General features: G+C 45.0%; 1 protein-coding gene across 1 annotated transcript in view; it reads left to right on the forward strand.

The window, feature by feature from the left end:
• LOC148475121 (beta-1,4-galactosyltransferase 1-like) overlaps positions 1-23,766 on the forward strand; it is a 383,411-nt gene that overhangs the window by 153,478 nt on the left and 206,167 nt on the right. The window contains exon 2 of the mRNA XM_088457707.1: positions 1,572-1,652. Within this exon, the coding sequence (XP_088313833.1) occupies positions 1,572-1,652 (81 nt within the window). The remainder of the gene's footprint in view (positions 1-1,571; positions 1,653-23,766) is intronic.

Below are 23,766 nucleotides of genomic sequence, written 5' to 3' on the forward strand. Positions count from 1 at the left end.
AGATGGAGCCTCTACCCTGATCTTGTAACAGTATCCTCAGGGCCAGATTAAGGGCCACATGAGCCTGGAGCTATAAATGATCAAGTGTCTATTGTGAAAAATGGAGTAGCTGTAACCAATGCTGAGTGGATATGGCCAGTGACGTGGGGTTGTACCCCCTACACTATTATTCTAAATGTATAATCTATAATTTCCAATGTCTACCTACAGTAAATAGATAAAAGTAGAACAATTGCAAGTGTCCAAAAAGATAAATAATACTTCCGTTGGTGGTATGATATCCAGTGGTAGGAATGATTTTCAACATATAAAGGAAATGAGAAAACATAACATGATGTGATAAGGAGGTGTGAGGGTACCAGGTTCATGTGTGCATTATTTTCACCTATTGTCCTCTATTGTCTTGGGAAAGGCAGTGGTTATTGCTCTTGCACAGTACCCTGGTTCCTTTATGGGTTCCTCAGATCACACAGTAAGCCTTTATTACATACACACTAATTCTATATATAAACTGCAACCACACTATGGGGGAGATGTACTTAGTCTTGGAGAGAGATGAAGTGGAGATAGATAAAGTATCATCTATTCAGCTCAAAACTGTCATTTTACTGACTATAGGGCATATTAAATAAAGAGTGATATTCTTGCCATCACTCTTTACAAATTGTAAATAGTACTCCAACCAAACACATGGCAGTTAGGACCTGATTGGTTGCAGCACCATTTAAGATTATTAACGAGTGATAACAAGAATATCATTCATTGCTAAATATGACCCTGTGTTTGAAAAATGACAGGAGCTGATTGGTTGGTACTTTTTTCTGTCCACTTTATCGCTCTCAAATGCTTAGTACATCTACTCCTATGTACAATATATACTTTACAGGTAGCATTAATATCAAACACATTTAAGACTACTATTAAAAATACACACACAGATAACCCCTCCACAGTCACCAGTCACCTTAGAGAGTAAATGAGGACAGACCGCTGTACGGCTGTGAGACTCCAGTGGACGATCTGCCACTGAGAAAAGTACTACTGAGCTACAGTACTTGCTAATCTCTGATCCAAACTGTTTTGCCTGATTGGCTCCACTACCCATGAGGGTATGGCTTACCAGAACATCACCCGCCTCCAGCCTCCATAGACTAGATGGGCCAAGTGAGACAAGTAGTTCTTATCTTCCATCAAATTCTATATTTCTATGTTACTTTTAAAACTGTGTCTCACCCTATAAGAATGTGGCTAGGCAATAATAATAACATTTATGACTTATGTTAAGTATAATTAGCTTACATGAAGCATACAAGGAAACATAAACACAAAAGTTCACAAAGGAGCAAGAAGCAGGTAATATGCAAGTTAGATTAGAAGATTGTAAAGTGGGTTAGCTCATATAGAGCAGCAGGTAATTATACAAAACCCACTGTGTTATGCTAACTTATTACATTGTCATATTTAATAAACTGAAAATATAATTTGTGCACTAGAAGTGAGAGCAATTAAATTATACTGCAGAAAAGTTAAATTTTGTGTATTTATTTAACTTTATTTTAATTTTCTTACAGTGACAAATGTATCAAATACCCTTACTCGATATGAGGAAATAGAAAACACAACTTGGTGCCCAGACATGCCCCCTAATTTAGGTAAGTAAAGATTTAAGTTGCATGCTAGAAAATATCACCTGTACATTGGTTCATTGGACAGTACATACTGTTTTTGCTTAAAAATGTACCATTAAAGATTATTTCCATTCACTTTTGACCACCTACACAAACAAGTGAAACTGCTCTAATCAATAGAGAATACACATATAATAAAATATTAAACGGTATGGCAGAATAAGTGATGATCAAGACATAGCAATGAATATAAAATACAAATTTAAAGCAAGATATAAATATACAATATTAATAGGGTTGAATATAAAATCACTGTATTGCAAGTCAAATATATACCTTAAAAATTATAGTCCACGCAGTTAAAAAATAATATAATTAATAAATATATATATATATATATATATACATACATATATATATATATATATATATATATATATATATATATATAGTGTGTGTGTGTATATATATATATATATATACATATATATATATATATATATATATATATATCAATAATTTAATTTTAGCTGTTTGTGTAGTTGCAGACATTACTATTAGAGCAATGTGTGCAAATTCTAGGAGCTTAGGAAATAAAATCCATGAACTAATTGCAATAATGACAAGGGATGATCTGGATATTGTGGCTATTACGGAGTCATGGTGCAATGAAAATCATGACTGGGACATAGCTATACCAGGATATACCTTATTTAGGAAGGACAGAATGGGAAGAATAGGCGGAGGAGAAGCAATGTATATCAAGGAAAGCATAAATACTACGTTAATACATAGTATTGAAAAAAAACCGAGTCCCTTTGGGTGACTATAGAAACAGGGGAGAAAGTGATTCTTCGTATTGGGGTGATCTACAGACCACCAGGTCATGATGAGGAACTGGACAATAAACTACTGGAGGACATCACTAAAATGGCATTAAAAGGAGAGGTTATATTCATGGGAGATTTTAATCTACCCGATATAAACTGGGAGGTGTCTGTGGCAAGTTCCACTAGAAGTAAGGACATCCTGAATTCATTGCAGGGAGCCTCCCTCCAGCAATTGGTGAGGGAGCCCACTTAGAAAGATGCAATATTAGACTTAATACTTACAAATGGAGACAGTATATCTGATGTAAAAGTGGGTGAAAACCTGGGATCCAGTGATCATCAAGCAGTATGGTTCAGACTAAAGAGAGATACTGACTCACCCCATACAAAAACAAAGGTGTTAGATTTTAGGAAGCCTGATTTTGCAGGGATGGGAAGATGTGTAAGTGAATCTTTGGCAGAGTGGAGGAACTTGAAAGGAGTGTAGGAGAGGTGGGAAAATGTAAAAAGTGCTATATTAAAGGCCTTTGTATCAAAAGGGTTAGGAAACCCATAAGGAAAAGGAAGCCAGCGTGGTTTGGGAAAGAGGTAGCAAGTATTGTGAAAGCAAAAAAGATGGCCTTTAGGAAAGACAAGCAGACACAAAATAATGAAGACAAAGAGGTGTATCTTGTAAAGCAGGAGAAGGCTAAGAAAGTAATCAGATGTGCAAAGGCAAAAGCTGAGGAGAAAATGACACAGTCAGTGGGTAAAGGGGGCAGAAATGTTTTCAAGTTTATTAGCGAAAGGAGAAAAACAAAAGGTGGAATAAAAAGACAGAAAGAGGGAGTCTTGTTGAGGGAGACAATGTAATAGCTGATCATCTTAATAATTGTTTTTGTTCAGTATTCACTACTGAGAGAGAGGGAAAGGGTCACAGATAAGTTGCAGGTGTAATCAGAAAAATGAGGTAGGAACAAGCACATTTACAGAGGAGAAGATCCTAACAGAAATCTCAAAACTGAAAGTGGATAAATCAATGGGGGCAGAAGGGATACATCCAAGGATATTAAAAGAGCTTAAAGGGGTGCTGGTAACACCATTAACATAATTATTCAACCAGTCACTAGCTACTGGAGTAATTCCAGAGGACTGGAAAAGAGCAAACATTGTCTCACTGCACAAAAGTGGAAGCAAGAAAGAGGCAAGCAACTACAGACTAGTGATCCTAAGCAACTACCGACCAGTGATCCTTACATCAGTAGTTGAGAAATTGATGTAAACACTCTTAAAAGAAAGAGTCGTAGAATATCTCAAATCCAACAATTTGTAGGATCCCAAATAACATGGATTTACTGGGGGGAGATTATGTCAAACAAATCTTATTGTCTTTTTTCTTGGTCACTAGGGAAATAGATAAAGAGGGGCCATAGATATAGCTTATCAAGACTTTAGTAAGGCTTTTGACACTGTTCCACATCGCAGACTGTTAAATAAACTGGAAAGCATGGGATTGGATACAAAGATAGTTGAATGGATAAGATCATGGACGCAGGATAGGAAACAGAGAGTTGTAGTAAACAGAGTGCAGTCTCAAGAGGGAAATGTTACCAGTGGAGTACCTCAGGGATCTGTACTTGGACCAGTGCTTTTTAATATCTTTATTTGTGACATTGCAAATGGTATTGAAGGGAAACTATGCCTTTTTGCAGATGACACAAAGGTATGCAACAGGGTAGACACACCAGGAGGGTTAAAACAAATGACTGATGATCTAGGTAAACTAGAGGAATGGTCAAGAATGTGGCAACTACAGTGTAATGCCAAAAAATACAAGATCATGCACTTGGGTCTTAAAAATCCAAAGGCTAAATATAGTATTAATGGCACTATACTGGAGACTTATGAAGAGGAAAGGGATCTAGGAGTCACTATTTCAGGTGACTTAAAGGCAAGCAAACAGTGTAACAAATCAATGAGGAAGGCAAGTCAGATGCTTGGTTACATAGGGGAGGAATCAGTAGTAGAAAGAAAGAAGTGATAATACCACTGTATAGGTCCTTGGTACATCCTCATCTCGAATACTGTGTTAAGTTTAGGAGGCCATATCTCCAGAAGGATATTAATACACTAGAGACTGTACAAATAAGGGCAACTAAAATGGTGCAAGGTCTACACCACAAAACGTACCAGGAAAGACAGAAAGATCTTAATATGTATAGTTTGGAGCAAAGAAGGGATAGGGGGGACATGATAGAAACATTCAAATATATAAAGGGTTTTAACAAGGTAAATGAAGGAGACATTCTTCAAAGAAAGAAAAGTATTAGAACAAGAGGACATGTTCTGAAACTGGAGGGAGGTAGGTTCAGGGGAAATTTGAAAAAAAATTACTTAACAGAAAGGGTAGTGGACAAGTGGAATAGCCTCCCATCAGAGGTGGTAGAGGCTAAGACAGTAGAGCAATTTAAACATGCATGGGATAGACATACGGATATCCTTCAGAAGAAGAAAGTATCAATAAGGGTTGAGGTGACAATATGTTTAAAAATGGGTCAGACTAGATGGGCCAAGTGGTTCTAATCTGCCATCAAATTCTATGTTTCTATGTTCTATGATCCCAATGATTTCAATGCATATATGGAATGGAAAGAACCTCCTATGACTAAAAGTGTTTGTGGAACTACAAGTCCCAAGATTATATAAACAGTCACAGACCTGAAGGGCTAAATGTACTAGGATCCAAGTTTTGAAAATGTGCAAGTGTAGAACTATATACAGTGCATCCAGAAAGTATTCACAGAGATTTACTTTTTCCACATTTTGTTATGTTACAGACTTATTCCAAAATGGAATATATTAATTTTTGTCCTCAAAATTCTACACACAATACCCCATAATGACACAGTGTAAAAAGTTATTTTGAGATTTTTGCAAATTTAATTAAAAAATAAAAAATGAAGAAATCACATGTACATAAGTATTCACAGCCTTTGCTCAATACTTTGATGATGCACCTTTGGCAGCAATTACAGCCTCAAGTCTTTTTGAATATGATGCCACAAGATTGGCACACCTATCTTTGGGCAGTTTTGCCCATTCCTCTTTGCAGCACCTCTCAAGCTCCATAAGGTTGGATGGGAAGCGTAGGCGCACAGCCATTTTCAGATTTCTCCAGAGCTGGTCAATTGGATTCAAGTCTGGGCTCTGGCTGGGCCACTGAAGGACATTCACAGAGTTGTCCTGAAGCCACTTTTTTAATATCTTGGCTGTGTGCTTAGGGTTTTTGTCCTGCTGAAAGATGAACCGTTGCCCCAGTCTAAGGTCAAGAGTGCTCTGGAGCAGGTTTTCATCCAGGATGTCTCTGTATATTGCTGCATTCCTCTTTCACTCTATCCTGACTAGTCTCCCAGTCCCTGCCACTGAAAAACATCCCCACAGCATGATGCTGCCACCACCATGCTCCACTGTAGGGATGGTATTGGCCTGGGGATGAGGGGTGCCTGGTTTCCTCCAAACATAACGCCTGGCATTGACACCAAAGAGTTCAATCTGTTGTTTCTCATGGTCCAAGAGTCCTTTAGGTGCATGTTGGCAAACTCCAGACAGGCTGCCATTTGCTTTTTACTAAGGAGTGGCTTACGTCTGGCCACTCTACCATACAGGCCTAATTGTTGAATTGCTGCACAGATGGTTGTCCTTCTGGAAGGTTCTTCTCTCTTCACAGAGGAATGCTGTAGCTCTGACAGAGTGACCATCGGATTCTTGGTCACCGCCCTTCTCCCACAGTCGCTAAGTTTAGACAGCCGGCCAACTCTAGGAAGAAATCTGGTAGTTCCGAACTTCTTCCATTGACGGATGGTGGAGGCCACTGTGCTCATTGGGACCTTCAAAGCAGCAGATATTTTTCTGTACCCTTCCCCAGATTTGTGCCTCGAGACAATCCTGTCGCTGAGGTCTACAGACAATATCTTGGACTTCATGCTTGGTTTGTGCTCTGACATGCACTGTCAAGTGTGGGACCTAATATAGACAGTTGTATGCCTTTCAAAATCATGTCCAAACAGCTGAATTTACCACAGGTAGACTCCAATTAAGCTGTAGGAACATCTCAATGATGATCAGTGGAAACAGGATGCACCTGAGCTCGATTTTGAGTTTCATGGCAAAGGCTGTGAATATCACATGTACATGTGAATTCTTAGGGTTTTTTTTATTACTTTTGCAAAAGTCTCAAAAAAACTTTTTACACGTTGTCATTGTGGGGTATTGTGTGTAGAATTTTGAGGATAAAAATTAATTTATTCCATTTTGGAATAAGGCTGTAACATAACAAAATGTGGAAAAAGTGAAGCGCTGTGAATACTTTCTGGATGCATTATAGAGCCGTCAAAATTTCCCCCATAGACTTCAATTATTGTAAAACACCATTAAAGTCTGAGGTAGGAACCGTTACATTGTATCCTATGATGGGAACCACAAGGTTAACAGAGGTCAACCTTGCAGTTCCCATCATAGGATGCAATGTAGCTGTTCCCACCACAGACTTCAATGGTGCTTTCCCACCATTGAAGTCTATGAAAGAAAGTTTGACAGACAGCCTGACCACTCATAGCCAACCAGCAGGCAGCTATTATGGAGGTGCCTGTTGATTGGCCACCAGCTCCTCTAATGACAGGAGTCTCCCGGGCCCAGCTCATTCATGCAGAGAGAGTGTATGTGTAAGCACATACACTTCCTCATGCCCACCTTGGATCAGGTGTGTATTTTATCATTATTAACACCTTGGATGCCTACTTGGAATGAAGAGGACATAATCTAAACTAGGAATAGGTGAGTATGGAAATTTTTTTTACAGGAGTCATGGATGCTACCTGTAGAAGAGGACGTGAATGGCTACACGGTTTGTAGGTAAATATGTGTGATTGTGAGTGAGTGCATGTGAAATAAAATATTACAACCTTTGATGTCCATGTCGTGTGTGTATTTTAATATCTCTTTTGCAGAACTAGAGGTACCAGCAGGCCCTTAATGCCCTACATGCTGGTACTTGTAGTTCTCCAAGTACCAGCATGCGGGGGAGGCTTGCTGGGACCTCTATTTCTACTGCAAAAGACAATATTATTCAATCTATTTTTTACACATGCAGGGGTGCTGGGGATAGCTCTGGGCTATTAGCCAGGCCTTGTGTGCCCTGGAGAGGGGGAACCCCTTTTTAGGGTGGTCCCCACCTCCCCAGGGATACCCACTCTAGGCTGAATAGCAGTCAGGTGATAATGCTTTGGCCAAGGGACACAGTGAAAGGGTCCCCCAGCTGTGGCATTACACTCCCACTAGAAAGAGTCTGGTGCTGGTTGTGAAAAATACAGGGGGCCCCTACTGATTTGGACCCCCGTACTTTTGCAACCAGGACTGGCTCACTGAGCCTGGTGCTAGGTGTTGATAATACAGGGGAACCCTACATTTTTTTCCTGTATTTTCACAATCAGGACTAGCTCAGAAAAGCTGGTTGTGCTTTTAGGGGGTTACTATTTTTTTTTAACACAGAAACCTTCACGGATCTCACTAATCAGGGAAGACTTCAGTGTAACTTGGATCTTGTAATGAAAGTCACATTACAAAGGTCCATGTTTTCATGTAATATCCTCGACCTCACTAGTTTGCAGGCTATTATATTTGCCAAGTTGTTGGACATACTGAGACCTTTAAATGTGCGAGAAGGTCTGAGGGCCTGATTCAGAGCCGCTCGCTGCTGGCGAGCGCTCGATCTGGATCAGGGCGGGGATTTTTTTTTCTTTCTTCAGGCCGCTCACTAAGCTGTGGATGACCAGCCACAGCTTTTGCGAGTGGCCTGGAGCCCATCACGATTATCACAACCATCGGGCTTGCGAGGAGACTCTGTGATAGGGTCTCAGCTCTTGCAAGCCTGAGTGGACTCCCTGCTCTAGTAGAGCAAGAAGTCCACTACTGACATCATGAGTGATGTCAGTAGGGCCGCCCACAAATGCCTGGTGTTCCTAATGGAATGCCTGCGTTTGTGCAGTCACCCTCCCTCCCCGCCTGCAAAATGGAGTGAGCTGTCAATCAACATCGACAGCCGCCCCGTCTTGCAGCAAGACGTGTAGCGACGGAGCTGCTGTCGCTGGACGGGTCTCGCACATACGCATGCCGGAGGAGGCACATGAGCAGTGGGGGACCATCAACCCACTTGTGAGCGGGTCTGAATCAGGCCAGGGCCATAGCTAGGGTAGTGCGGCCGGTGCCATCACACAGGGCACACACAGGTCAGTGGGCGCTGTTTGGGCCTGTGAAATTTCTGTTTATTATCATTCTTGCTTGTAGCTTCCTCTTATTTCATCCCCAGCATCTCCTGGTCTGTCCTATCTCTTCCCTGGCCCTTCCCCATGAAGCCCTGGACCTTTTTTGGGGGCATTATGTCCCTTTGAAATGCTCTTTCTGGCACAGGGCACCAAAAAGTCTAGTTCGGCTCTGAATCAGGCCCTGAGTTTGTCCCGAACACAAAACTTGGACCCCATTACATTATACCCAGTGAATCAGAATGAACATGATTTTATACCTTGCAGAGTTCCAGCATCTAGCTTTTTCTGTGTTGGGGATTTTTAGTGATCACTCTGATAAAAATCCCAAGCATAGGACAAGCTATATGCTGGCACTCTGTAAGGATAAAAAGCATATTCATTATAATTCTAGCAATAGGACTGTCAGAAAAAGATAGGTATAAAGGGCCAAATGTAATAGGGTGAGAGTTTAGAAAATGTGAGAGTTTAGCAGTACAACTCTCACACTACTAATACATTGATCAAGTTGTATTTTCAAAACAGGAAACACCTGGATGAGAGGTTAAATCTTGAGAGTTTTTTGAGTCTGAAAAACATACAAGTTTGCATGTCCTGTGACTTTATAATTTTTTTAAACTCTCACCCTATTACATTTGGCACAAACTGTTTGAAGAAGTGGGCAGCAAAGTTTATGCAGTTTATCCCATGCTATACCAGATGATCATGACACATTTGTATTAATGCAGTACTACAAATAATCAATAATCTATTTATTTTGAAAAAGTGGTAATGAGTACTCAATTGGGCCAACTTGTGCCGACATTGTTTGAGTTTAGTTATGTTTAGAATTTCTGGAATGTCCTTCTCCTTTCAAGGCAACAGAAACCACAAATTGTTTGGACCTAATTCCCGAAGTAGTAAAGGGGGTGGTCCGTATATTCCAATCATACATAAGAGTCTGTTTGCACTGGATTGCAGGTTCTAGCTTGTGTTTGACAAACAAACACACAGGGGTCTATTTACTAAGCAGTGTTAGGAGACAGAGTGAAAAGTGATAAGTCTGTGATAAGGTGCCAGCCAATCAGCTCCCAACTGTCATCTCACAGGCTGTGTTTGAAAAATGACAATTGGGAGCTGATTGGCTGGCACCTTATCACAGACTTATCACTTTTCACTCTGTCTCCTAACACTGCTTAGTAAATAGACCCCACAGTGACAAAGATGCCTACAGTCTTTTGTACGCTTCCCACCAACTCCATCTACCTACAACTCTCTCTGATGGTGAATGCAACATGAACTACAACCCACACTCTCTACACACACTTTCCTGTGTGAAATGGCATCTGAAATCACAAGAGAAGAACTTGCATGCCATCCAAAATAAGCAAGATTTATTTTTGTCTTCCGAGTTCTGAACTTGGCAAAAAGACCCAAGTCAAGATGGTTCTACTCGGTAATCCAAAGTGATCCAACCTGGGACTTGTTTAGACTTGGAACCCCAAAGTTTGGATGTGTTTGGTTTCAACAAAACTAAACCCCTCTTCTCTAGTTAGCAGCAGACATTGAAGTCCTATAAGTTGTGAGGTGGGGCGACCATGGCTCGGAATTGTTTTTTCAGCACAAACCACAGGTGCTTGATTGGATTGAGATCTGGGGAATTTGGAGGCCAAGTCAAAACCTTAAACTCTTTGCCATGCTCCTCAAATCATTCCTGAACAATTTTACAGTGTGGCAGGGTACGTTATCCTGATGAATGAGACCACTTACATCAGGATACACAGATTGTAATGAAGGGGGGATACTTTATCTGGAACAATGTTTAGGTAGGTGGTTTGTGACAATGTAACATTCACATGAATGCCAGAACTCAAGGTTTTCCAGCAGAACATTGTCCAGAGCATTACACTGTTTGCCAGTTTGCCTTTTTCTGATACGGCATCTTGGTGCCATCCCTTCCCCAGGTAAATGCCACTTGTCTGTGGCCAGGGGTGTATCTAGGGATCCAAGTGCCCCTAGCAATGTAATGGACTGGCGCCCCCACCACCTCTATACAGTGCCCCAGTTGTAATCCCCCAGTAGTAATCCCCCCTATGCTGCATTGCCCCCAGTAGTAATCCCTCCTATACAGTGCCCCCAGTAGTAATCTCCCTATGCTGCATTGCCCCCAGTAGTAGTCCCCCCATACATTGCCCCCAGTAGTAGTCCCCACTATGCTACATTGACCCAAGTAGTAGTCCCCCCTATACAGTGCCCTCAGTAATAGTCCCCCACATACACTGCCCCCAGTAGTAGTCCCCCCTATATAATGCCCCCAGTAGTGGCCACTCCCCCTAAATTGCTCCCAGTAGTGGCCACTCCTAAACAGTGCCCCCAGTAGTGGCCACCCCCCTAAATTGCCCCTAGTAGTGGCCACCCCTATTCAGTGCCCCCAGTAGCGGGCACCACCCTATAAAGAGCGCCCAGTAGGGGCCACCCCTATTTCAGTGCCCCCCCCGCTGTGCCAGGCTTACACACACACACACACACACGCACACACACAAAGAAATAAAATACAACTTACCTGATTCCCGCTCCTGATGTGATCGCCGATGTCCGCTCTGAGTCCCGGCTCGCTCCTCTGCTGCCTGGGAGAGATGTCATGACGTATGACGTCCCTCTCATCACATGCTGTGGGGGGAGCCAGAAGACGGAGCTTATGAGTGAGCTCCAGCCAGCTCCCTCCGTGGACAATGCAGCAGCAAATGAGAGTCTGTCTGATAGTACAAACACAGAGCCGCCGCTGGCAGCGAAGTGTTTGTAAACTGTGTAGAGGAGACCGCTCTCACTGTGGTCTGCCCTACACTTGTGGGGCCAGGGGACTAGCCCACCCCTTGTCTGCTGGTGGCACTGCTGGACGGCGGTGAGTGCCATCCTGGCCAATGGGTAGATACGCCCCTATCTGTGGCCTATATGTGTAACTTGCTTTTCTATCTCCATGTATTTGCATATTTTTGGAACACCTGTATATCTATTAGTTTATGTTCATTAATTACTTGTAGTTAGCAAGGAAACAACTACTTAAGGTTCATATAAGGTAAATTGGTGTTGTAGGGCAATGAACCTGATTCAGATATGTATGCTAATCAGACAGCCTCTGTGTATTTGTAGCTCAGGCTACTCAAAGTGACCAAGTAATTCACGATGCTGAAGCCAGTTAAACAGCATCCAAGGACACAGCCACTGGATTCAGCATGCCCAAGAAATGGGGCTTATACTTCTCTGTTTTCTTCAATGCTGTCTGTTGCTCCTGCTCCGTCTCCAAATGGCTGCAGCCTGTCAATCAGGCTGCGGTATCCAGAGCACTGCAAGCAATCTCTCAGAATGAGATTTGCACATGCATAGAACTCACACCATCAGAGATGTACTGTACGTAAACCATCAGGTTTGCATACATCTCTGAATTATGCCCAATGTCTTTAACTTTTTCCTTGAGTGCTGCTCCAGTCGAAAAAGCATGAAGACAGGTTGAAAAAGCAGTAGCAACAGTGTCAAGCACATAGCAATAATAGCACATGGGTCATTCTTATTCCCTATATGTTTGTGCAAGTGCCCCTTCTTGTGCCTTTATGCATGATACTGTAGGTGAAAGGGCTTGTTAAAATTGTGTATATTGTACAAAGGGCTGGAGCTTCTGAGCGTGTCTGTTTCAAAGTGTGGAAAACCAGTGTATGCAGCTATCGGTAATATCGAGTACAATTGGATGTGATCGCAGCACTTGACCGCAAGCACTGACACTCTGTAATAATTATGCACGCCTCTAAAATGGCATTAAGACACTCAGACACGCCTGCATTCTCACCACCACTCCCCCGTTTCCATCAACCAACCCCTGTTACCACCCAGAAATGGTTTGTCTTGTCACTCTCTAGAGAGCTATCTATGTGCAGCGAGTGAATGCTTCCCGATCGCATGGACTAGTTTGCGCGCATGCGCACTGCGATACATTTGCATGCACACATTGCGAGCCATCGACAGCTACAAGCGAACGCAGCCTGGCGAGCGGGTCTGAATCGGGCCCTCTGTGTCTATTCCTAGAGACAGCTACTGCTGTATTTGCATTTGAGTTGGATAGTAATGCACAGCCACTTCATTGCAGCTATGCAAAACAGTCCATCTCTGAATCAGGCCCAAAGTAAACAAGAAAAAAAAAATACTGTACAGTATGTAAAACACTACTCAAATAAGTGAGCATGGACATTGCTTTGCGGTGATTGGTTTGAGTCCCTTGTCTATGTTTACCTTTGACTGTGCAATGCCAACCAGATTTATTTTTTCTCACATAATCATCTGCCTACAAGTTTTCCTAAGATACCCCCTTTGCTTTCTAGCTCTTTCTCACATGCCCCTTCTGCATATCAGCTTTTCCCTCCTATGCCTCTCTGTCCACTAATTTTTCCTCACATCACCTTTGCATGTCAACAATTCCTCATATATCCTCTCTGCTCTCAAGCTTTTCATCACATACCCCTTTGCCTACTAGCTTTACCTGCCCCCTCTACCCTCCAGCTTTTTCTAAAATGTCCCCTCTGCACATCAGTTTTTCCTCACATGACCCCTCTGCACATCAGCTTTTCTCTCACATGGTTCTCTGTATACTGTATCAGCTTTTTTGCCACATGTCACACATTTGTCTGTCAGCTATTCCTCCTACACCCTCTCTACCAACCAGATTTTCTCAACATGCTCCCTCTGCTCCACAACTTTTCCTCAAATGCCACCTCTGCTAACAAGCTTTTTCTCCCATACGCTTCTGATAACCAACTTTTCCTCATACATTATGTTACCTCTTTTCCACCTGCATTTAGTCACATGAACCCTCTGTCCACAAAGATTTCCCCAAATGCCCCCTTTGCTCCAAACAAGCTTCTCTTCACATTCCCTTTTTCATAGCTCTCTTCCACTCCTATGCCCGTGTGGAGCTCTTAGGTATAGGTGGAAGTTCACTCTTACAGTACATCCTCTACTAGTCCTTTTTGGATGCGCACTGACTAAGACTTCCTAGCAGTTTGTAGTAAAGGAAGTCATGTGACATGCCTGAAGTCCAATTCCCAATTACTGACATGACAGTTTGACCCTGTAGCTGCTCCAACTATACCCGGATTTAATACCATAATAATCAGGCCTAATGTGAGCAACCACAGTGCTCATGCATCTGGTAACTATGTTGGCAGATACTTCAGAGTAGGGGTGTGCACCGGCCACTTTTCGTGTTTTGTGTTTTGGTTTTGGATCTGGATCTTTCTTCGTGTTTTGGATCTGGATTGGTTTTGCCAAATCCACCCTTCCGTGTTTTGGGTTCTGGGTTTTGTGTTTTGGATCTGTATTTGTTTTTAAAAAAGCATAAAAACAGCTAAAATCACAGAATGTGTGGGTTTTTCTGCTCCTATGCTATTATTAACCTCAATAACCTTAATTTCCACTCGTTTCCAGTCTATTCTGAACACCTCACACCTCACAATAGTGTTTTTATGTCCAAAAGGTTGCACCAAGGTAGCTGGATGACTATGCTAAGCGACACAAGTGGACGGCACAAACACGTGGCCCATCTAGGAGTGACACTGCAGTGGCAGACAGGATGGCAGTTTGAAAAACTAGGCCCCAAACAGTACATAATGCAAAGAAAAAAAAGAGGTGGAAGATGGAATTGTCCTTGGGCCCTCCCACCCACCCTTATTTTGTATAAACAGGACATGCACACTTTAACAAACCAATCATTTCAGCACCAGGGTCTGCCACACGACTGTGGCTGAAATCATTAGTTAGTTTAGGCCCCCACAAAACAAGCTGGCAATGAATCTGTCCTTGCACAAACTGGCTCTACGGAGGCAAGATGTCGTCCTCATCCTCCTCAACCACCGATTCCTCACCCTCTTCAGTGTTGTGTACATCCTCATCCTCACAGAGTATTAATTCGTCCCCGCTGGAATCCACCACCACAGGTACCTCTGTACATTTTGGAGGCTGGTCTCCCTGGAAGAGTTGAAAATTCATTTTTATGAACATCATCTTCTCCACATTTTGTGGAAGCAACCTCGTACACCTTTCGCTTACAAGGTTCCCAGCTGCACTAAACACTCTTTCGGAGTACACACTGGAGGGGGGCCAACTCAGGTAAAATAGAGCCAGTTTGTACAGGGGCCTCCAAATTGCCTCTTTTTCCTGCCAGTACAGGTACGGACTGTCTGACATGCCTACTTGGATGCTGTCACCGATGTAATCCTCCACCATTCTGTGAATGGTGACAGTATCATATGCAGTGACGGTAGACAAGTCAGAAATTGTTGCCAGGTCCTTCAGTCCAGACCAGATGTCCAAACTTGGTCCTGCCTGCCCTGCATCACCACCAGCGGGTTGCTTAGGATACCTACATTTTTTCCTGGCAGCCCCAGTTGCGGGAGAAAATGAAGAAGGAGCTGTTGACATGTTATGTTCCACTTCTGCTGACAGTGTTTTCACCAGCAGGTCTTTGCATGTCTGCAGGCTTGTGTCAGCCGGAAAGAGAGACAACACATAGGCTGTAAACCTAGGATCGAGCATGGTGGCTAAAATGTAGTGGTCTGATGTCAACAGATTGACCACCCTGGAATCCTGGCAAAGTGAATGAAGGGTTTCATCCACAAGTCCCACATGCTGAGTGGAATTGCTCTGTCTTAGCTCCTCCTTCACTTTCTCCAGCTGCTTCTGCAAAAGCCTGATGAGGGGAATGACCTGACTCAAGCTGGCAGTGTCTGAACTGACTTCACGTGTGGCAAGTTCGAAGGGCTGGAGAACCTTGCACAACACGGAAATAATTCTCCACTGCACTTGAGTCAGGTGCATACCCCCTCCTTTGCCTATGTCATAGGTGGATGTATAGGCTTGAATGGCCTTTTGCTGTTCCTCCATCCTCTGAAGCATATAGAGGGTTGAGTTCCACCGCATCACAAACTCTTGCTTCAGGTGATGGCGGGGCAGGTTCAAGAGTGTTTGCTGGTGCTCTAGTCTTCGGCATGCAGTCGCTGAATTGCGAAAGTGACCAGAAATTTTTTGGGCCACCCAAAGCGTCTCCTGCATGCCCCTGTCGCTTTTCAGAAAATTCTGCACCACCAAGTTTATTGTGTGCGCAAAGCATGGGACGTGGTGGAATTTTCCCAGCTGTAATGCCCGCACAATATTGGTGGCATTGTCAGATATCACAAATCCCCAGGAGAGTCTAAGTGGGGTAAGCCACTGGGCAATGATTTCCCTCAGTTTCTCTAAGAGGTTGTCGGCAGTGTGCCTCTTACTGAAACTGGTGATACACAGCGTAGCCTGCCTTGGAACGAGCTGGCATTTCTGAGATGCTGCTACTGGTGACGCTGCTGTTGTTGCTTGGTAAGGTGATACATCTTCCCAGTGGGCTGTCACAGTCATACAGTCCTTAGTTTTCCATGTTCCACTAGTCCACATGTCCATGGTTAAGTGGACATTGGGCACAACCACATTTTTCAGGACACTGAGGACACTTTTTCTGATGGTTCTGTACAGTCTCGGTATCGCCTGCCTAATGAAGTGGAATCTAGATGGGATTTGGATCCAGGGACACACTACCTCCATCAATTGTCTAAATCCCACTGCACTAATGGCAGATACCGGACGCACGTCTAACACCAACATAGCAGTCAAGGCCTCAGTTATATGTTTTGCTTCAGGATGACTGCTGTCATACTTCATCCTCCTTGCTAAGAACTGTTGGAGGGTCAATTGTTTAGTAAAAGTAGTGGTGTTCCTACTTCCTCTCTGGGATGATGAACGACTCCCAGCAGCAGCAACAGCAGCAGTGGCAGCAGTAGGCATAGCAATGCAGGATCCTCTGGACGAATCCCGGATAGGAGAGTCAGTCATGCCAGTGACATGGCCTGCAGGACTACTTCCGATCCTGACTAAGGAGCAAATTGATGAGGAGGGAGTTGATGGTGTGGTTTGCAGGTGCTTGGATACAACAGGACAACAGGAATTAGGTGTCCCTGGACTGCTTACGGTCTTAGCCAAAGGTTCTGAACTTGACAGTAACCTTTTATGAACACGCTGCAGGTGCTGTATAAGGAAGGATGTTCCTAGGTGGTTAACGTCCCTACCCCTACTTATTTCACCTTTACATATGGTACATATGGCAAGACAGTTGTTGTCCAGATTTGGATAGAAATATTACCAGGCCAAAGAGGTGGAATGTTTGGTCTTCTGCCCAGGCATGACCGTAATGGGCTTTTATATCCCACGGACAACAACTGTCTCACCCGGAGCCTGATTTAAACAAACCACATCACCATCAGAATCCTCCTCACCAACTTCCTCCTCAGCGCCAGCTACACCAGTATCCTCATCCTGTTGTACTTCAACAGTGACATCTTCAATTTGCATATCAGCAAGTGGACTGTGGGTGCTCCTTTCAGCACTTGCAGGAGGCATGCAAATGGTGGAAAGAGCCATCTCTTCCCGTCCAGTGCTGGGAAGGTCAGGCATCGCAACTGCCACCACACTTGGACTCTCCTTGGGGACTTGTGAAATCTTCTTCAAACGCACAGTTCTTTGCTGTGCTTTTGCCAGCTTAACTCGTTTGATTTGTTTAGTGGGAAGAGGGCTTCCATCGTCATGTGAAGCTGAACCACTAGTCATGAACATTGGGAATGACCTTAGCCATTCCTTGCCACTCCGTGTCGTAAATGGCATATTGGCAAGTTTACGTTTCTCCTCAGATGATTTCAATGTTTTTTTTAAGGTAATTTTCCTCAACTTTGTCATTTGGGATTGTATGTGCCCTCTACTACGACATTGGGCATTGTCCTTGGCAGACGATGTTGATGGCATGTTATCGTCTTTGTCATGACTAGTGGCAGCAGCTTCAGCACAAGGAGGAAGTGGTTCTTGATCTTTCCCTATTTTATTTTTATCGGAGAAAGTTTGGTCCTCCATTTATGTTATATTGATATATACGTGCGGCTAAGGCGCACACAAACACAGAAAATATTTTTTTATTTTTGATGGAGACTAGTGCACTTTGTGGGTTACACCAGCCGGCTCTTTACTTATGGGACACAGGCGCACGCTTGGCGCTGATCTTTTGTTGATGCACGTGCAGCTACAGTGCACACAATTCACATACAGAAAAAAAAAGAAGAATTTTTTATTTTTTGTGGAGCGCACTTTGAGGGTTACACCACCCTTTAACAGACAGACGCACGCCTGGCGCTGCTGCTTTGAGGATGCATGTACAGTGCAGACAATTCACAAACACAGAAGAAAATGTTTTATTTTTGCTGGAGTGCACTTTGGGGGTTACACCACCCTTTAACATACAGACACTCGCTTGTCGCTGCTGCTTTGAGGATGCAAGTGCGGCTATAGCCCAGACAATTCACAAAGACAGAAAAAAAAGAAGAATTTTTTATTCTTTGTGGAGCGCACTTTGAGGGTTACACCACCCTTTAACAGACAGATGCATGCTTGGCGCTGCTGCTTTGAGGATGCAGGTGCGGCTACTGCGCATACAATTCACACACAAACACAGAAAAAAAGAAGATTATTTTATTTTGGTTGGAGCCCACTTTGGGGGTTACACCACCCTTTAACAGACAGATGCACGCTTGGCGCTGCTGCTTTGAGGATGCAGGTGCGGCTACTGCACTTACATTTCACACACAAACCCAGAAAAAAGAAGATTATTTTATTTTGGTTGGAGCCCACTTTGGGGATTACACCACCCTTTAACAGACAGATGTACGCTTGTCGCTACTGCTTTGAGGATGCAGGTGCGGCTATAGCCCACACAATTCACAAAGACAGAAAAAAAAAGGAGAATTTTTTATTTTTTGGGGAGCGCACTTTGGGGGTTACAGCACCCTTTAACGGACAAGCCAGCCAGCCCTTTACTTATGGGACACAGGCGCACGCTTGGCGCTGCTCCTTTGTTGATGTACGTGCAGCCACAGTGCACACAATTCACAAACACTGAAAATATTTTTTTATTTTATTTGTAGTGCAGTTTGGGGGTTACATCACCCTTTAACGGACAAGCCAGCTGGCCCTTTACTTATGGGACACAGGCGCACGCTTGGCGCTGCTCCTTTGTTGATGCACATGCAGCCACAGTGCACACAATTCACAAACACAGAAAATTATTTGTTATTTTGTTTGTAGTGCACTTTGCGGGTTACAGCACCCTTTAACAGTCAAGCCAGCCGGCCCTTTACTTATGACACAGGCGTACGCTTGGCGCTACTTTGTTGATGCATGTGCGGCCACAGTGCACACAATTCACAAACAGAAAATTATTTGTTATTTTGTTTGGAGTGCACTTTGCGGGTTACAGCACCCTTTAATGGTCAAGCCAGCCGGCGCCCTTTAATTATGACACAGGCGCATGCTTGGCGCTACTTTTTTGATGCACGTGCATCCACAGTGCACACTATTCACAAACACAGAAAATAATTTGTTATTTTGTTTGAAGTGCACTTTGGGGGTTACAGCACCCTTTAACGGTCAAGCCAGCCAGCCCTTTACTTATGACACAGGCGCACGCTTGGCGCTACTTTGTTGATGCACGAGCAGCTACTGCGCACACATTTCACAAACAGAAAAAATATTAATTTTTTTGCACTTGGGGGAGCACCCCTGATGGACAGAGCACACCCTGGACAACACTACAGCACCCCGTTAGGACTGGGACAATGCACAGGAGTTTGGAGTGGACAGCCCCTATGGACAAATGACTGCACAACACAGTCCAGCCAGCCCCTATGAGCTTTGGAGGAGTGAACACAGCCCCTATGAACAACAGCAGCACAGCACAACACAGCCAGCCCTATGGACTTTGGAGGAGTGGACACATCCTCTATGGACAACAGTAGCACAGCACAACACAGCCAGCCCCTATGGACTTTGGAGGAGTGGACACATCCCCTATAGACAACAGCAGCACAGCACAAAACAGCCAGCCCCTATGGACTTTGGAGGAGTGGACACAGCCCCTATGGACAACAGCAGCACAGCACAACACAGCCAGCCCCTATGGACTTTGGAGGAGTGGACACAGCCCCTATGGACAACAGCAGCACAGCGCAGCACAGCCAGCCCCTATGGACTTTGGAGGAGTGGACACAGCCCCTATGGACAACAGCAGCACAGCGCAGCACAGCACAGTACAACACTACACTGCACTACACTATCAGGGGCTGGCTGGCAACTTTTAGCCTGGGGGCAAATGCATGCAGGCGGCTCTGGCAGAGGAGTAGCGTGTAGCCAGGGTGCCCGAAAGAATGTGTGTGCTACGGTGCCACCCCCCCCTCAGGAGAGGACACCCTTATGCAGGCCTCGAGTAGTGCCCCCAGTAGTGATCCCCTTATGCAGTTCCCCTTGTGCCCCCAGTAGTAAGCCCCTTATATAGTGCCCCCAGTAGTGGTAACCCTTATGCAGTGCCCCTTAAATAGTGACCCCAGTTGTAGTCTTCCCCCTATGCAGTACCCCCACTATTGCCCTTTATATGGAGCCCCCAGCAGTGGTCCCTCGAAGCAGTGCCCCCAGTGATAGTCCCCTCCCCCCTATGTAGTGCCCCTAGTAGTATTCCCCTCCCCCCTATGCAATGCCCCTAGTAGTAGTCCACTTGTAGTGCCCCTAGTAGTAGTCCCCCCAGTAGTAGTACCCCCCTTGTAGTGCCCCCAGTAGTAGTCCCCCCCTTGTAGAGCCCCCAGTAGTAGTAGTCCCCCATAGTATTGCTCCCAGTAGTAGTAGTCCCCCCCTTGTAGTGCCCCCAGTAGTAGTCCCCCCCTTGTAGTGCTCCCAGTTGTAGTAGTAACCTCCTTGTAGTGCCTCCAGTAGTAGTAGTCCCCCCCTTGTAGTGCCCCCAGTAGTAGTAGCCCCCCTCCTTGTAGTGCCCCCAGTAGTAGTAGTCCCCCCTTGTAGTGCCCCCAGTAGTAGTAGTCCCCCCCTTGTAGCGCCCCAAGTAGTAGTAGTCCCCCGCTTTGCAGTGCCCCCAGTAGTGGTCTCCTCCTTATAGTGCCAGACCCCCCGCAGTAGACACACATAATATAAAAAAAAAAAACACTTACCTGACACCCGCTCCTGGTCCCGCCGCCGATATCAGCTCTTCCGTCCGCCGCTTTGCATTATGGGAGTGACGCATCATGGGAGTGACGCGTCACTCCCATTACCCACTGCGGGAGCCGGAAGATGTCCGGCTCTGGCAGTGGGAGCAGCAGCTGATGAGAGTCTGTCTGACTCTCATTAGCTGCTAAATCAAACACACAGCTGCCGGCTCCGGCGGCTGTGTGTTTGTGCTGTGTAGTGCTGACCGAACTCCGTCCGGTCAGCGCTACACACGCGGTGCAGTCTGTGTCACAGTGACACAGACTACCCGCGGCCCGCGGCCCGCATGATGCTGCGGCCCGGAGGGCACATGGCACCCTGGCCCCCAGCCCAGCCCACCACTGTACACTACACTACACTACACAGTCCAGCCAGCCCTAACTCCCACCCTCCCTCTTCACTGTCCACAGCCGAGTGAGAAAATGGCGCCGACGCGGGTACTTTATATAGAATCCAAAACCTGCGAAACCCAGAAGGCGGGATGATGACATTTTGCCTCGATTTCAGATCTGAGTCAGGCGGGAAAAGTCGAGTCTGACTCGGATTGGCCTCGGATCGGGGGGGCTCGGGGGGGTTCGGATGTCAGAAATCCAAACCCGCTCACCCCTACTTCAGAGTAGTCATAAAACTGTTAGATTCTATGATAAATATAACTCCATCCGTGCTATAGGCAGTTTGTAGTAAATGTCATATGGGAAATATACACTCCTTATTGCTGCTAATAGATGGAGGTATACAATGATTGATGGTAGGTGTTGTTTATGGCCACAATCTTTGTAATCAGTGCTATAATATGTCTGTAAGCCACTGATCCAGTCCCAGTTTTACCACTAGGAATTTGTTTTTACTTTGCCCATGGTGCATCTGTAGAAGGTACCAACTGCAGACATGGAGGAGCACCAACTATGAGCTACTCACTTGTGATGCTGCCGACTGCTACTCCTCTATCTTAATTAATGGGCTGGGAGTGTGACACATGGCTATGATGTCACAGCCCTGTGCCATACTTCCAAAAGGATAGCTGTGGCCTTGCTGCTGCAACAGGCAAAATAAGATGTGTGTGCATGTGTGTGTGTGCACTCAGTGAAAGCTCCAGCACTGTTCCTTTCACACTAGGGATGCATTTTTAGAATCTAAAAAAAACCCATATAACTGTTCCATGGATACACAGCAATAAATATAAATGTATAAGAGCATTTCCTGGGGGAAGATAAAGAATACAGCTATCTCAGGGGGGCTTGGAGGTAAGGGGGTATGGCAATGCCAATTCTGCAGTGGAGTTTGCACAAGCGCAATGAACCTAGGTTTATCTCATATGATAGATATTAAATTTTATGTAAGAAACTAAAAGATTTACAATATAGAAATTTTGTACAGCAAACAAGCTTCTTGGAACAGAAGAAGAGTATAAAACAGAGAATGCTGGCAATAAACTAAAAAACAGTTGACCTTCTTGAGCAGTGACATAAGGCATGGCAAGGGCTGAAATTTGAAATTGTAAGATTTTCCACCCTCTGATTCCATTTTAAATGTGGCTATACAGATGTGTCCACATTAGAGATGAGCGGGACCGGTTCTCTGGGAACCGGACCCACCCTAATAGAGGCAAAACCTTTCGATCCCACTGTCGGATCTCGAGATTTTGCCTCGAGCAGCCATTTAAATTGATACTCCATTAAATTGAATGGGATTAATGCTTATTGGCTGAGAGAGCCGTCTGTCACGGCTCTCAGCTCTCAGGAAGGTTAGAAGATGCCGCCCATCCCCCTTACCTGACATATTTGTCACCCCCGCTGCCAACACAACCGGCACACCTCGCTGCTGACCCCCAATGGAGGCATCCCACACTGCCAACACCCATGCTGCCGACACCACTGGCAACAATGCACTGCCCACACCACCAGGACTCCCACACTGAGAACAATGCTGGCACCCTGCACTGAGATTACTGCCAGTACCCCTGAACTGCTTCCCCATGTACTGAGGACACTGTCAGCAACTCCACTGGCACCCCACACTGAGGACACCATCGGCACCCCCACACTGCTGACACTGTCGACACATGTGCACTGAGGACACCACTGGCACCCACGCTCTGTCAACACTGCCAGCACCCTGCACTGAGGACACTGCCAGCACCACCCACTGCTGCTCCAGGTACTGAAAACACCAACAACAACCCCACACTGCCGCCACTCCCACACCGAGGGCACCGCCGCACTGCCGACACTGTCAGCACCCCTGCACTGAGGACACCGCTGGCATCCCCACTCTGCCAACACCCTGCACTGAGGACATTGCCGGCACCCCCACCCTGCCAACACCGTCACACTGTCAACACCGCTGGCAGCCCCACATTGAGGACACCACTGGCACTCTCGCATTGAGGACACCGCCAGCACCCTGCACTGTCAACACTGCTGTCACAGTAAGTGCACTATTGGTGTATCCAACCCACAATGTATAACACACTGTATCCAACCTGCACTGTACTCAACCCACATTGTATCCAAACTGCACTATATTAGACCCACACTGTATCCGACCTGCACTATAAACTGCACTGTATCTATCCCGCACTGTAACCAATTCACTCTGTACCCTGCACTGTATTCAACCCACATTGTATCCTGCACTATATCAGACCCACACTGTATCCCACACTGTATCTGACCTGCACTGTGTTCAACCCACACTGTATTCCACACTGTATCCAACCCGCACTGTATCTGACTCACATTTTATCCAACCTGCACTGTATCCAACATGCACTGTATTTGACCTGCACTGTATCTAACCCGCACTGTACCCTGCACTGCAAGGTGCTAGGTGTCTTTGCGCCCAGTGCTATTCCATGTTTCCCCTCCGCCCGCTCCTTCCATGTGTCCAACC

The sequence above is a fragment of the Taudactylus pleione genome, unplaced genomic scaffold (genome assembly GCF_031769625.1).
Source record: "Taudactylus pleione unplaced genomic scaffold, aTauple2 ptg000777l, whole genome shotgun sequence".
Classification (NCBI taxonomy): domain Eukaryota; kingdom Metazoa; phylum Chordata; class Amphibia; order Anura; family Myobatrachidae; genus Taudactylus; species Taudactylus pleione.